This window comes from Cygnus olor, chromosome 2, assembly GCF_009769625.2.
Source record: "Cygnus olor isolate bCygOlo1 chromosome 2, bCygOlo1.pri.v2, whole genome shotgun sequence".
NCBI lineage: Eukaryota > Metazoa > Chordata > Aves > Anseriformes > Anatidae > Cygnus > Cygnus olor.
In genome coordinates this window covers 69,955,261-69,971,116 of record NC_049170.1, presented here as the reverse complement: position 1 = coordinate 69,971,116, position 15,856 = coordinate 69,955,261, and the positions used below count along the sequence as shown (strand labels likewise).

Here is a 15,856-nt window from a genome sequence, read left to right as displayed (position 1 = left end):
TTTTTTTTCCAGAATTTTTGTTCCACCAGTTCATCTTTGTTATACTCTGGTCCCAGTCTGATGCTAAATAGCGTCCCCTCAGAGGTGTTTGAGTTTGGGAAAAGGTACCTCCATTTCCAGCCCTGTGGTAGTCCTGGGCTTTTGGGGATCACTAGGTGTGTTCCTGTAAGCACTGGCTTTTAATGCTGAGGCAAAGCTACTGAAAGAGATTTAGATGCTGTGAAAAGCAGTGTGATTGCAATACCTCAATGAATTATGGATTCTAGGCCTTGTTGCCTTACTTAATGCTCTAAAATAGAAAGTGGGTGGCAATTGCAGCTGATGAGCACTTTTGCACACTTTGAACACCTAAGACTTAAACTGAGTGTCTCAACATTGGAAAATGTTATCCATGGAAGAGGCATTTGGCTTCTTAAGCAGGGCATTGCCAAATCTAGTGTATATTTACCTGCAAGATGTCTGAGCCATGATGGTGTGTTTGTAAACCTTGTAAGTAATTTCTAAAGGAAGAAAAACAGGAAAATGTCACTGCTTATTCAGTAGTGTTCCTTGTTAAAGCTCTGTTTTCTAATAATGTGGAAACCAAACAAGACCATTAACTTTGTTGGCAAAGGCAGCTGCATGGGAGGGGATCCTTAGAAGCAGTATCTTGCCATTGCTTAATGCCCATAAGTTTGAGCTTGTAACGTGCATCGTTGGATGCCTTGGACAAGGCACACAGTGAGCGGTAAGGAGTAATGTTTGCTGTATTCTGAATATGGCATGTATTTGTCCCAGAGGCTTTTGACTCAGCCTGTATTGGTTATTTAAGAGTGTGCAGCCTTTCAAGAACAGTCAGTTTGAAGAAGAAAACTAATCCATATCAGGAAGTGCAACATTAAAGCTGTGTGTACAAGAAACACGAACCTTGAGGATGAGGAAGGGTATAGTGAAAATGCCCCTGCAGCCTTATCTGAGCCATACAGAAATGCAGCTTCAGCCTCTTCTCTCAATCTGCATGCAGAATCCCACAAATGTCGAGCACAGGATGCTGACTGGAGAGTTGGCTGTTTGTGTGTATCAGCAGATAGCAAATATTAAGGCATTTCACTGTATTAATTTTTCTTGGCTTTTATTTTGCTTCCATTCACTGTTTGCATAGAGTTATAGAATGAAAGAATGGTTTGGGTTGGAAGGGCCTTAAAGATCACCCAGTTCCAACCCCCTGCCATGGGCAGGGACACCTCCCACCAGACCAGGTTGCCAAAGCCCCATCCAGCCTGGCCTTGAACACCTCCAGGGGTGGGGCATCCACAGCTCCTCTGGGCAACCTGTGCCAGGGCCTCACCACCCTCATGGTGAAGAATTTCTTTCTCATATGTAATTTAAATCTAACCTCTCTCATTTTAGAGCCATTCCCCTTTGTCTTTTCAGTACTGGAAGGCCGCTGTAAGGTCTCCCTGGAGCCTTCTCTTCTCCAGGCTGAACAACCCCAACTCCCTCAGCCTGTCCTCATAGGAGGTGTGCACCAAATTTTACTTCTGTTTTCTTAAGAATCCTGAGGTCTTTCTGTAACGTGGGTAAGGTTGCTCACACAAAGAGACAATTTATGGAGATATTTTGTTTTACAGTAGCAAAACTACAGTTTATTTGAAGTGAAGCAACTTGCATATGATTCTGCCCTTGTGTATGTATTAATTTGGGAAGTTCATCAGTGCACATTTTGCATTTAGCAACATAATTAAAATAAAAAGGCCCCTGACAAATCCTTCTAACATTTTATTTATTTATGGATAGACTAGTTCATAAACTTTTTCTTTTCTCTGTCCCATCCATCCTGAAAACAACAACTTTTAAAATGAATTTCAACAGGGGAGCAGGGGCAAAACCTAGTTTCTTTTGGAGATGCCTTGAACGGGAGGAAGCTCTGGTGGCAGAATTTAGATTTGGAGGCAGCTTCGGAGGCTTTCCACTGCACTGTCTTCTGTGTGCAGAGGACTACTGGCTTACTTATTTATTTATTTTTTAATGATCAGACTATTTCTGATAGCCATCTAAAAAGCTTGATGTTTACACTTGGCAATCCCCCAGTACCCAAGCAGAATTTATTTGTGACACACCAAGACAAATCAAACTTATGACTGTAGTAAATCACAGATGATAATAGACCTGCCTCAGATTGGTCAGGCTGCCAGTATCAGCCCATTATCCATACCCAGTGTCTTTTTTGGATGAGATGCAACTTGTGTAGGTCCTATGGCAAATGATGCATTGAATGCAGGATAACTATTCCTGCTGCTGTTGCTGCATCAGTGCTGCTCTTGTCACCCCAAGCAGCTGTGAAGGAGCAGCAGCAAGATGTGGCAGAGGGAAAAAAAACTTTTTCCTGAATTTGGACCAGGAATGTGAGGTTAAAACAGATGCACAGGAAGACTTGTATCAATTTCACAGTTGTTGAGCATCGTTTTTTTTTTTTTTTTTAAATATATATATATATTTATAATGAAAGCTAGTCTTTGTTGAACACAGATATGTCTTCCCACTAAAAGTATCTGAGTTTTTTGTGTTCCCTAATTGAAAAAGTAATCCAAGATATGAAGATCATAATTATTAGAAAAGTATTTCTAATGGAAATACTTGTTAGGAAACCTATTGTTTTCACCAGTGTTTTTTTTACATGCCCTGCCTTACCTCGATGCCTACAGTAGTTGCTGAGAGTTCTCTTTCACCCAGACTCTGGCTCAGCCTGAAGCAGGGTTGCTCAAGCTTTTGATTTTTTCCACATGGCAAAGGCAGAAACTTTGTCTCTGTCCCATAGAAAAGGTTTTCTAATGCTGGATGGAAAGATCTTCTAACACTAAATGGATGCTATCCCCGATAAGTTTAGCCCTCTATCTAAAGTATTTTCCAGCTCAGATTTTCCTCTGATGAAAATATATCATCAAGTGATTCTTTCCATGCATTTGGCTAACAGGAAGAGAAATAATGTTGCTAGAAACTCTTGAGGATCTTGAAATACAAAGGTGTTATTATTTGGGCTTTTTTTTTTTTTTTTTTAATGCCTTTGGATGAAAAGCGTGGGTCAGAAGGAGTCTGGGAGGTTGTATATATCAACACCTCGCTTAGACATCACCTATGTGGAATTCTATATTGCGGTGACAAGGCTTTAAAGAATGCCTGAAAGGATTCTTTTAGGCTACCCGGGTGAGTGTGTGTAAATCAGGTATTCACAGGTCTTCAGAAAACAAACAGAAAAGTCCGCCAAAAAAACCTCCTTGGAGTTGGCCTATTTCCTGTAATTTTCTACATAGCGTCAAGTAGCCAAAATCTGTGGTCTAGACTGGTTTGTTCTGCTGATTTTTTTTTTCTTTTTTTCTTGGGGATTTACAAACCACAGAGAGTTGGAATGGATCAGAACAAATATTTGCTCATGCACCTACTGATTAGAGCTTTCAAAGTCGTCAATCTTGTTACAACACACATGTGAACATTAGCATTCACACGGTTAGGTAAATACAAGGGGTTTCCTCTCCATGTCGGCCCCTTTGCCTCAATTTCTGTTTAATGAAGACAACACTTTAAATGTGGTGTGTTTTCGTTCTGATATCCTGCACTGTTTTCTGCCTAGTAATTCTCTGAGAGACTGTTATTTTACCAGAGTGCATTTTTTAAAAGCCTTTTTATCCCCCTCCCTTAATATCAAGCATATTATTACTCATCTTGGAGCGCTTCATCACTGCTGTTTCTGAGTTGGAGATTTCTCCAAGTATGATAGCAGCTGCAGCTAATAACATAAAGTACACAACACTGAAGTTCCTGTGCTCCTATTTCAACTGGAGGAAGCTCCTTCCTAGGACATATAATGTCATTGTTGGGCTCTCTTCTGCATGCAAATGTTACCCAAAGCTTTAGCCTTGCTGTCTGTTTGGGACGACTGCAGTAAAAGCATTCATTCTCGCAGGCAAGAACACCACTTGTTAAGGTTGGTTTAGTGGTCAGAGGTAAAACTGATTTCATGCACGTGCATTGAAAATGTTTTTACTTGTCACATTACCCTACTGTCTATATGTTCATAAAGAGAGTGAGTTGAAAAGCTAGCCTGATCCGAACGTTCTGATGGTTGACGGTTTTCTTGCTGAAACCTAACCAAAAATCAATCAGGTACAGCAGCTGTCTCCCTGGAGTCCTTCTTACACTGTCAGAGCTATAGCATTGCCATGTTGCAGTAACTTGAAAAAAAATAAAAAAAGAAGAAAGATGTTAAAAGACTTCTAAAAAAGCTGATTTTTTTGTAACCAATGTGCTTGCCACTGAGTCATAAACCAAATTCTGTGTCTGGGCAATTCAGCTGTTGACAACATTAAAAACACTTAAAGCATGATAAAGGATAAAAGACAGATTTCAAGACCAAGATTTGAAATTGGTTTTGGATTCTTATTTAAATCTCTCTCTATATATATATTTACTAAAAATTGTCAGGGTTTTGATGTTTTCATCCAAGGATAGCATGTGACCAGTCAAGGCAAGAGAGGAGGGCATTACTAAGAGAGAAGCAGCAGAAAAATAAAATCAGTAATGACAAGGCTGCATTGGGTGGGGCAGAAAACTGCTAGAATCGTCAAACAGCCAGGACACGAATTGCAAAGAGCAAAGATGTAGAAGCCAAATGTCTGAAAATTAATTTGTGGGCAAGCAGCTCTGCTGGGAATTTTAACACACTCCCTTTTGTTCCTTTTAACTGCTGTTTTCAGGACCCTGATCACTTAAGGAAAATAGTCAAGATAGGCTGAAAGTCAGAAATGCCTACTTACTGGGTTGCATTTTAAATCATTGAGGTTTAATTTCCTCAATTAATTGTTAACCCGTGCACTTCGAGTCAATTATTTGCTGTTCCTTTAAGACCAGTTGTATGTAACTTTGATTTTAAATGTCTAGATCGTAAGGGTTGCTTTGTGTATCTGGTGAAATTGAGAAGGGGAAAAAAAAAGGAAAAATATATAAAGAGAAAGAACTTGGCAGAGGCTGTCCCTTTTCCTGCTGGATGTTTTTCAGGTGAACTACCCAGCTATGCTACTGTGTTAAAGTCAGGCCAACTGTGTGGAACTAAGGATTATTCCACAAATCCCATTTTAGTAGTTCTTTTAATGGTGGTTTTCCTCAAGTCTTACTTTTTCCTATCATTTCCCACCCTGACTGGGATTCTCCCAGCTTCCCCAAAACAGTGTATCTTCTGGGCTTTTGATGCTCTGGGAGCTGCGGCCAGGAGCAGAAGCTGTGTGCCCCATGGGTCCTTGCCTGACATTGGGCTGCAGCCTCCAATCTCTTTATCAGATGGACAGAAGCATTCCAAGTACGCTTCTGGTCACTGGGGGATATGGGGATGTGAAAAATAATGGAAAAGGAAGGCTTAGAGAAAAGAGGCTAGGGAAACTGGGGCTTTTTGTCCTTTTTTTTTTTTTTTAAAAAAAAAAAAAGGTTTTTAACTTAATTTTTTTAAGATTTTTTTTTTTTTGGGGGGGAGATGAAATTCTTTACCCCTACGCAGGTTGTTAAAGCAATGTGATACTTTTTTTTTTTTTTTTTTTTTTTTTTTTTTTTTAATCAGTGGGTGTAGGAAGGGTGCTCTGGTACTTCTGTGTGGTCTGATGTCTTCTGAGCATCTGGCTCCTACAGGTGGCACAGGGGTTGTTCTGGTGCCATGGTGGTGCAAGACCCCAGTGGTGGTTCAGAGCCTCCAGTCCTAGGCAAGTGTTGGAGATATTTCCTCCAAATTGGTGTGCCAAACCAGCATGCAACAAATGGAAGTAGTGAGGGGGTTTGCTCCCAAAACACACTATTCCTTAGACAAATACACATGACCAGGAGGAACAACCTTCAAATGTCTTTCAACTCATCACACCTTCTCTGTCCTCAGTCTTCAGAACTACAGCATCTTGTCCCCTTGACTCTCCCAGAGGGCTGTTTTGTGATCCTGTTGAACACTGAGAGCTTTTGACATCTCTGTACAGTGGTTTTACTTGTTCTTAACCCTGCCATCATTCTGCCCTCACTGGGTGCAGTATTTCCTGCCTTTTTTGTATCACTTTTCTCTTTTTGATAACAATTCTGTTGTCCTTCAGTTCTTTTTTTCTTATTGCCATTTTTTCACCAAGCAACCTGCCAACTCCCTAAAGCCCCTGCTCTTATGTGGTGCGTGGAGATGCTTGATTTGGCCAGACACTGCATCATGCAGTCATTTGGAATTGGAGCCCTGTGTAAAATACTAAACACTAAATCATAATGCTCAGTGACACAACTTACGATGTCCACGGGAGTCACAAGTCACGTCAGTGATGCTCCAGTCACAGCTTTTTTTAAAAGGACTTTTACTGAGTGATGGATTAAACATTTTCAATAATTTATAAAATCTTAAATGCTGCAGGCACTATTTTTACAGGGAGTGATTGTGTAGTGTCAGGAGATATCTTTTTCAGCTGGGCTATTACATGGAAAACTGCCTGTGATGCAAAGAGATGAGTACCCGAAAAAATGAACGTAGCTTGCAAACATTTTTATGTTGCCCACTTTCCTGCTTGCTGCTGGTTGATTTTCAGTCTTGCTGATCAATACTAAAGCTGTCTGGAAAAAGGGCAAGAGGGAAATGTAATTAAGTTAAAAATGTTTTCCACTTTGCACAACTTCAGTTTTGAAATTTAGCTCAAGTGTACAAGTGAATTAGTTGGGACTGCCTTAAATTCCTACTGAAGGGCAGATAATTTACAGAGAGGATGCAAGATAAGCCAGGCGGCTGCTACAATGTTTAAAAATCCCTGAAAACATTTCAGGATCCGGTCGATGCTCCCTGGGCAGCTGCACAACTGCAGGGAGCTGCCACGTGAGCAGCGATTCCAGCAGCAAAAGTAGCGTGACCTGTATCAAGCCCGGAGGACAGGAAAAGCAGCCACGGGTGCGAACGAAGAGCCAAGGGAGAGAAGAGGAGCGGGGCAGGGGTGTCCTCGCCCCTCTGTGTGTGGCAGCAGAGTGCTGTTGGTTGCCTGTGGCTGCCACTGGGCGGGTGGCACTGGCTGCTCCCACAAACGCTGCCTCTGCCTGTACGAAGCTTGGCTGTGAAGTACGCATGGGGTTTGGAAAGCATAATGTTATTTTAATCATAAATTATTTGGAAACTTGATACAGAAATAGCTGCGGATCACTTATTCCAGAGGGGTGTTTTGTGCAGTCAGGGTCTTTATCAGCTTCTCAGTGGGAACTGCATTAATATTGCCACAAAAATGCAAACAGTAGAGCCTTTGATAAAGCAATTTGGCATCGCTTAAGCAGAAAGATGTTTTGTTTTCCTAAGATACAACACTGTTTTCAGTACAGGGACCTGCCATATGTGCCAGCATATGGAAAGAAAATACCAGTTTCATTAATGTTTGTATTCAGAAGCTGTGGGGAGGAGATGTAGGAGGAGGCTGCCTCTGCGAAGAAGGGGACAGCACAGGAATCCCAAAAGTTAATGCCGTGGATGAGATGGTCTGCAGCCAGCCTCCCACACTTAGCCCCGTGAAGCACCCATGGATGTCTCCCCTCCTCGCCCTTGCACATGCTGGTGCAAGCTTGTCCCCAGTCCTGCCTGCTGCAGAGGGAACACCTTGCTGTCCATACAGTAGGCGTCTTGGTGGAGAGTGTGGAAATACCCTTTAGTACTCTCTGGTGTCCTGTGTGTATTTTATGTTCAGTTAGTGCATTATTTTGATTTTTAGATGGCTCTCTGGTTCAGGAGTCCTGAAAGGAAGCTGTTGTGCAACTGTTTTAATCTGATTTTACAAGTTGGTTCCAGCTTGATTCCCAGCACAAAGAGACAAAGAGGAGCTCAGTTGTATTTTTCATCCAAAAGTAGAAGGCCCTCCTCCTTTGAAGCTCTGCTGCAGAATGCTATGTTTAGAGAGTGATTTGCTATTGTTTAAATTTAATCTCCATAATTACATTGGGGTTGTATTAATGATGGGTTATTTTTCCGAATCATTCTCTTCTGGCACTCGCAACTCTGGAGTATAAAGCCAGGTTTTCATCGGATGTAAACTGGCATTGCTCCACTGAAGTTAGTGGAGTAATTCCACTTTATATTGTGGCAGCCCAGATGTGATATTATAGCTGTTTCTAAGAAAGCGCCCTTTTGGAGTTTTGTTGGCCTTGAATCTTTTATTATTATTTTTAAGCTATCTAGGCATTAACTTCCAACTGCGTTACATTTGTGGTAGCGTAGCTAGCCCTTGTCTCTAGACAACCTTGGCTGTACTCAGAGGGATAAACAGCAGGTGCAATACCGAATTCAGCCATATGTATCTTGGCTTCTTTCTGTTTAAAAGCTGCTTATATTGTGAAGAGTGTAATCAGTTGCAAATGGGAAAGGCTCACTATTTATGTCCAGTGAGCTTCAACATGCCCTTGTCTATCAGGATAGAGATTGGTCTGTTCATGGTGTCTGAGATGCAGTACTGCAGGTCCAGGAGAGATGTTTGGGAGGCAGAGGGACTCAAGGAGGAAGAAAAAGACCCAGGGAGACCCGACACGTCTCAGGGTGGCATTAGAAACAGTGGAGAATGTGCTTGACATAGGGGATGGTGCTGCCACCATGGTTGTGGCTATGGAGAGAAGCAGTCTTTTCTGAGACCCTGAGGGGTTGTTCAGAGTTGCTGTGATCATGGAGGGCATTTGAAGGTGCTAGGCTGACAGCAAGATGATCCCCACCTTGCTTTCAGACCTCTTATTTTAATGTCTCATCTCATCTTTCATATCTTCTATTTGAAAGAATTTTCTTGCTCACTGTTTGTAAAATGGTGTGCTAATAGATCTTAGTTTGGAGAATGAGGAGATTTTGCTTTCTTTTGGGTCCTTACTGGAAAGACGTGGTCAGTGCTATCCCTAAGGGGTAGTGGATGTGGAGTGTCATTGCAGTGGTAAGAGCACAGGGCTGTTGAGCCCGATGGCCATCTGGCAGTGGTGTGCACTACAGTTGAGTGTGAACAAGAGGCAGCAGCAATACTTTCCCTGATGTATCCTCACTGCTTCCAGGAGCCAGCTGTTCTGCTTGCTGGCCTACAGATGCAACATCTGCAGGTGCACTCGGTGTACAACTCAGTGCTTGTTCCCTGTAACAAGCAGAAGGAAGGTGTGAAGCTTTTTAGATTTCTCTTCTTCCCATTATAAGAAGTCGAACGGGTGCTTTGTACTCTTTGGGGTGTACTCTTTGTTCTTTTTTACACAGTATTTAGGAAATACTTTATATTTTAGTAATAAAAGTCAGTTTTAATCTGTAAGAGTTGCACTGTTTCCACAGTTGGGCTAACTGGGAGACCTGATGTCTTTTTTTAGATTGACCTGATAGATTCAGAAAATCCAGACAAGGCTTCAGGTCTATCCTGGACATCTCTTCAGAGTTAAAAAAGACTTGCTGCAGGTTCCAAACTTGTAGGTCCTGGTGCCTGATGGTCTGGATAAGCATGCTTTTTGACACAGGAGTCAAACTGTAAGACCCAAATGGAGACCGGGTCTTACACTGAAGTGTACCTCGTCTTGCATGTACAAAGCTTGCATGCCAGAAATCTTCTCTTCTGTCCTCTCCCACTGTGTGTCAGTTACTTAGTTACTTACAAAAGTACTGCTAACTTCTATATTAATCCTGCCCTATACTTTGATTCTTACTCCTTTTGCTGTTATTTATTTATTAGTTTTAGGGGCTCTCTCATTTTATTAGGGAGGGGGTCATGAAGGCTGAGAAGAAATGACTAGTAATGTCTTGTATATGTACTCAAATTTAATTCCTGAATACTTGCGGAAAACCCACTCTCCATAAGCAGGTGATGAATGCTGGTTGCTTTTGCCGGAGTGTGGTTTTGATGGTCCTACAAAGCCAAGTCGTCGCTGAAGCACTTTGGGTGCAAGAGGTTCTTTGGAAGTTTCAGGCTTGCTGGGGACAGGATGGATGCAGAATGCCACATCCCAAATAGTTGTGTGTCAGTGGTCCCTCTCCTTCTCCTCTCCCTCCAAGGAGCTAGGTTGCCACAGAAATTATAACTACCTACTCAGATAATATGTAAAATGTTTGCTTTTAGAGCTGTAGGTTTGGAGCATGTATTTTAATATTTTTGGCTTTAGCTCCTGGAGCTTGAGCCACCGTTGAGACTGTCACCTGAACACCTGACCTAACACTTTTTCAGCATCTGAGAACTTGAGAAAAACACTGAATATCATGACATGTTAGTCATGTTGTTATTCTAAAAGAAAATTGTGTTTAATCGGAAAAGACTGTTGTCTTGTTGTTTCTGCTTACTAGTTACTTCAGATCCAAAGAAAATCCTGAAAGCTCCTACGTGCAAGGAGAGTGCAAGGAGAGTTCATTCAATGACTGTCATCAGGGTTAGATTCCCTTGGTCCAAGGTGTATGTGACACTCTCAAATGGAAGTAGGATGGTATAGTTACCAAAATAGATAAAATGTGTTAATTTCTGAAATAATTTTGTTTTTATTATTATCCTCGTGCAGTGCTTTTAAAGTAGCAAGTACTGTAAGCAGTACGTTATTTTTAAACCAAGGACATCTTGTGCTGAAATTGGCCATTGCAAAACTAGTTTAGAATTAGAATACACAAAATTCAGAACCACAGTAACCCTAATTTTGGCATTCTTGCCTTTTTAACTGCTCAACAATAGTGTTGTGTTTGTATAATATTTAAAAATATTTGTAAAAGGGAATGTAAAGAGCTACTGGCACGGTTCTCTGTTAACTGTTTGTGTGTGCTCACCCATTCTGCCCAGAGAGAGTTGTAATGAAAACCTGGGGGCAACTCCCCCATAGCCCCAAAGCCCATAGCTTGGACCCTACTTTGCTTGTGACATGCAAACCTGGATCTGTAGCCTCCAAGGAGCTACTTCAACTAATGGGTAATAATGCTCAGAATGAGGGTGACCCTGAGGATGAGTTTTAGAGGGTTACAGTTTGTGTCAGTACCCTACCATCCCTATTTTAGCCTGGCTTGTTCCTGATGTGCTGGTGTTCAACCTGCCCAGCCATGAGCTGTCTGATTTTCTCTGCAAGGGCTTTGTGAAGCTGGGACTTGCACATGTCCATCCTCAGGCAGAAATCAGCTTTGGATTGACCATGTCGCTGGTCAGACCAACCTGAACAAATTCCCGTGGGAGAGGAGAAAAAAAAAAAAAAAAGGAAAAAGGAAAGCAGCTTGAGAAATGATTTCTCCTTTTTGCTGTTGCCTTGCATCTTGGCATGCGCCATCTGCATTTTGAATAATAGATCATCTGATGCGATGTAATGTGATAGCAATACAAACTGGGTAATCCTGGGAAGCAGCAGCTTGGGTCTTGCCTTCCAAATTTTACTGTTCTAAAACTTGACTTTTTTGTTAAAAATGAACTGTTTCCAGGGGCTAAAAAGCCCCCAGAGAAGAACTGTTGGCATTTTATATTTTTAAACTGTCTTGCTGAATGAAAACAGTTGATTATTAACTTGATGGGGTGACAATGAGTATATAGAACTTAAATATCTCACCACTCCCACGAAGAAAAAAAAAACACCCTCCATTCTATCATGGGAAGATACATAGCCAGAAAAACTTTCCAACTCATTAAACTTTTATACTTGCTTCATACAAGCTTAATGTAGGCTTTTTTTCCACCCTGTGATGATGCAGGGACACTGAACATAGCTGAGAAGGACACCATCCACTTAAAGCCTTTCTGAATGTGCATTTCTTGTAAAAGAAGAAGCAAAATTACTTAATCTGAAGGATTGAAAAAAGGTTTCCTTGTGTGTGTGTTTCAGGTTGTTTACTCTCCCAGCCTTGATAACAAAATCAGTTTGAATGCTTCCCCCATAAACAGTGTGGTCAGCTTCTGTGATTGTCAGGGGTGTTCACACAAGGACAGGGAGAAAGGAAGAAATTTTTAAAAAACAGGAAAATACTATTGTAAACATATCACACAAGTTGCAAACTGGGAAAGGGTACTCAGAGTCAAAAGCTGTACCTGCATCTACATTTGATGCTCAGTGGTGGGTGTTTGGGTGGTTTTTTTTTTCCCTTTTGTGGATGCGTTTGACTTTTTAGTAGAGGGGTAGTGCTATTTCCGTTTTAAACTGTGAATTTTGTAGCGTAGGTCCGCAAGTAACTGCAGAAGGTGGCTGTTCCCCTCGCACCAAGCGTCGTGTCCCCGCTGCAGGCTAGGTGGGATGGCTCTGCACTGCCACACTATGCCTTGGCAGGAGGTGTGGGGGCATTCCCATGGCTATTTCTCTCCTGTGTCATTGAGGTTTTCCTGCACCCTGCCTGTCTCCCTGGCTTGGTTCTTGCCTGGGGTCTGCTGCTCATCCCAGTGGTGTCCTTCTCCTTGTTCTTGTAGGTTTTTACCACGCACAGTGGGGTTGCTGCCTGTTGTCCTCAGCCATGAGCCTGGGGGAAACCAGTCTTTCTGCAGTGCATCTTGCCCTCGTCCCACTGGCAAGGCAGGAGGGGATAAGGGTTTCAGCAGGTTGTTGCACCTGCAAGCAAGGACGTTACAAGTTCTAAATCGAGACTCGTTGCTTCATCCGCTCTGTCTCTCCAAAACGGCTGATGCAGATGTTCCCTCACCATTAATTACATCCTCTCGCTTTGTAGCAGCAAGCTACAAGGCCAGGCTGGGCACGTCGCTCTGCTGCAGGCGGCTGAACACAGCTTCTGAGTGGTTGGACCCTTGCAAGTTTCTGAAAATACGTGGACACTCTGTTTTGGGAGACGTGTTGTGCTTTGGGGCAACTTGGGCACTGGGCAGCTCAGGTCCCTTTCTGCCTAGCATCCACACGAGTCTCATCAACCAGCCCAGCATTTCTGGGGTTGTTCCTGGTTAAAAGCAGGGACGAGTGCTTCAGAGGGTCACCCATAACTGGTGGCTACCTATTTAATTGCTTGGTGGCATTGCATCATTTAGCTTGGAGCAATCTGTGATGGAGATGCTGGGAATTACCACCTCCTTTCTGGAAGTCTCAGGATCTCGTCACCCACAGCTTTCAGTCATTTGACATGTGAACTGCTCAGTTAATAATGTGAGCATGCCAAAATTGGCAGCAGCTTCTGACTTCGACAGCAGTTTTGTTTGCACTGTGGCAGCTTTTAAGGCAGTATCTCAAGGCGCGGTGTCCCACAAAATGCTCCACGGCAGTCATGCGGAGGTAAAAGGATTTCCAGGCGAGCTTCAAAGAGAAGGATGTGACTAAGTGTCTCACAGAGAGCCAGGATGCACATCCAGCCAGATGAGGCAGCGCACACGAAAGGGCTGCCAAAGGAAAGGGAGAGGAGACAGACGAAACTGGTACTGGGGAATGAAGAGGAACAGGCAGTCAGGAAAGGTAGAGAGGAAAATCTCCATGGGCTGTTTCCAGCAGCCAGGAGAGGTTTCTGCTCTCCAGGGAGGTCACCTGTGGGTAAAGCAGTGAAAGTCAGGCTTGTTGGCCATCATTCCTGGCTCTGCCACAAGCCTGTCTGTGGACAAGTCACTCTCCTTGTGACTCAGTATTGCATCTGCAAAACAGGGACTGTGGCTTGCCTCACAGGCTGTTGTGACGTTAGTCTGGTGGATGCTCTTGCAGTTTGATGTATCAGTGAGGAGCAGGGGAAAAAAGGCAACAAAAAGGGGGCACAAAGACTGAAGTGAAAAGGAATCTGCACTTCTATCACTGCCTCCTCTGAATTTAATCATGTCTCTAATGATAATATAATGGTGACTGATCCCTCACTGACGTATGCTGCTTCAGTTGCATGGGTGGGGACAGTTTTTTTTGTTTTAGTTTTCCTTCTCCCTAGGGCTTTAAAGATGTAATTATATATGTTTATATAACATGTTAATGTTTTAAGCAATTACTAATAGAAAATTAGAAGAAATAATGAACAATAAATTCAAATCAGACTATAACTAGATGTAGTAAAGTACTACAAGAATGGGATGAGAAGTAAAGTTTGCAAATGGAGCCTGAAACAGAGAAAATGCAAATCCTCAGGCCTGAAGAAGGAAGGCTTTTTGTTTGCACCTGTCTGAATATCCATACCTGACAGCTTACCTGGGGAGGGTTGAGGACAGGGAAGATGACTACAGAAAGCAGAAGAGGTCACTTCTTCACAGCTCTCAGTCTCAAATAAGCTCCTGCAAAGGAAGGCAAGCACAGTGTTTGGTTAGGTTTAACTCTTGAGATAAATGCCATGTTAAATCTTACTCTGATCACAAGGAAGTCTGACAGCCAAAGCACAAACCTAAGAGCCAGAAAGCAGCTGCTTTTAGGACCATTAGGGAACTGGTTGACCTTGTGCTAACATTAATTCTGTCTTTGCCTTTATGTTTTGCCTTAAAATAAAAGGAAGCTAATCATCTCCTCTGTTGGAAGAGAGGTGTGAGGCTTATGGAAATGCCATAAAAAACATGGAGATCCATAGGTGGAAAATGGTGGGAGAGGTACCAGCTTCAGAGTTGTTGTGAGATGTTCTAAAAAGGAGCAACATGCATGGTCATATTTCTCCTGTCAAAGCTGACTTTTCTCTAAAAAAAAAAAAAAAATATTGAAATCTCAAAGGCATAGGCTAGAGAAGATGAACATCCATCTTTTCAAAGTACCGTAGGCTTTAGCTGCAGAAGCTTTTCTGGCACTTGCCAAGTCTGTGTTTGGAGAACAAATCTGATTTCTGTTTTCTTGAAGGAACAGGTGGCAGCATGAGAAGACCTTTTGTTGTTAAATTTTAGTCATGGTTCCTTTTTTTCTTGTCTTCCCTCTCTTCATCTGCAGTTGAGTATGACAAGGAATTCACGCCTCACCAGCAGCACCACAAGGAGTTCAAGTTCAATTTGTCTCAGATTCCTGAGGGTGAGGCTGTCACAGCCGCTGAGTTTCGGATCTACAAGGACTGCGTGGTGGAGAGCTTTAAAAACCAAACCTTCCTTATCAGCATCTACCAAGTGCTGCATGAACATCCAAACAGGTAGGCGAGCGGGAGATAGACCTGTGAGGCAACTCCCTGCAAGGCTTGAAGGAAAGCCAATGGGGCGAGACATCCCAAGCAGTGGTGGACCCCCTGCCATGTCGAGCAGAGGGCACTCTTCAAGAAGGAAATCTTAAAGGCTCAGGAGCGGTCTTTCCCCACATGCCCAAAGACCAGCCAGCGTGGAAGAAGGCCAGCCTGGCTGAACAGAGAGTTGTGGCTAGAGCTTAGGAAAAAAAAGAGGGTTTATGATCTTTGGAAGAGAGGGCAGGCCACTCAGAAGGATTATAAGGATGTTCTAAGGATGTGTAGAGACAAAATTAGAAAGGCCAAAGCTCATCTGGAGCTCAATCTGGCTACTGCTGTTAAAGATAACAGAAAATGTATTTATAAATACATTAACACGAAAAGGAGGACTAAGGAGAATCTCCATCCTTTACTGGATGGGGGGGAAACTTAGTGACGAGAGACAAGGAAAAGGCTGAGGTGCTTAATGCCTTCTTTGCCTCAGTCTTTAGGGGCAAGACCAGTTATTCTCTAGATACCCAGTACCCTGAGCTGGTGGAAGGGGATGGGGAGCAGGATGTGGCCCTCACTATCCACAAGGAAATGGTTGGCGACCTGCTACAGCACTTGGATGTACGCAAGTCGATGGGGCCGGATGGGATCCACCTGAGGGTGCTGCGAGAACTGGCGGAAGAGCTGGCAAGGTGCTTTCCATCATTTATCAGCAGTCCTGGCTATTGGGGGAGGTCCCAGTCAACTGGTGGCTAGCAAATGTGATGCCCATCTACAAGAAGGGCCAGAAGGTAGACTCGGGAAACTATAGGCCTATTAGCTTGACCTCAGTGCCAGGGAAGCTCATGGAGCAGATTG

At 42.9% G+C, this 15,856-nt stretch overlaps 1 protein-coding gene across 1 annotated transcript in view; it reads left to right on the top strand.

Moving 5' to 3' along the window:
• Positions 1–15,856, top strand: part of BMP6 (bone morphogenetic protein 6) — a 91,826-nt gene that overhangs the window by 49,147 nt on the left and 26,823 nt on the right. The window contains exon 2 of the mRNA XM_040547145.1: positions 14,788–14,980. Within this exon, the coding sequence (XP_040403079.1) occupies positions 14,788–14,980 (193 nt within the window). The remainder of the gene's footprint in view (positions 1–14,787; positions 14,981–15,856) is intronic.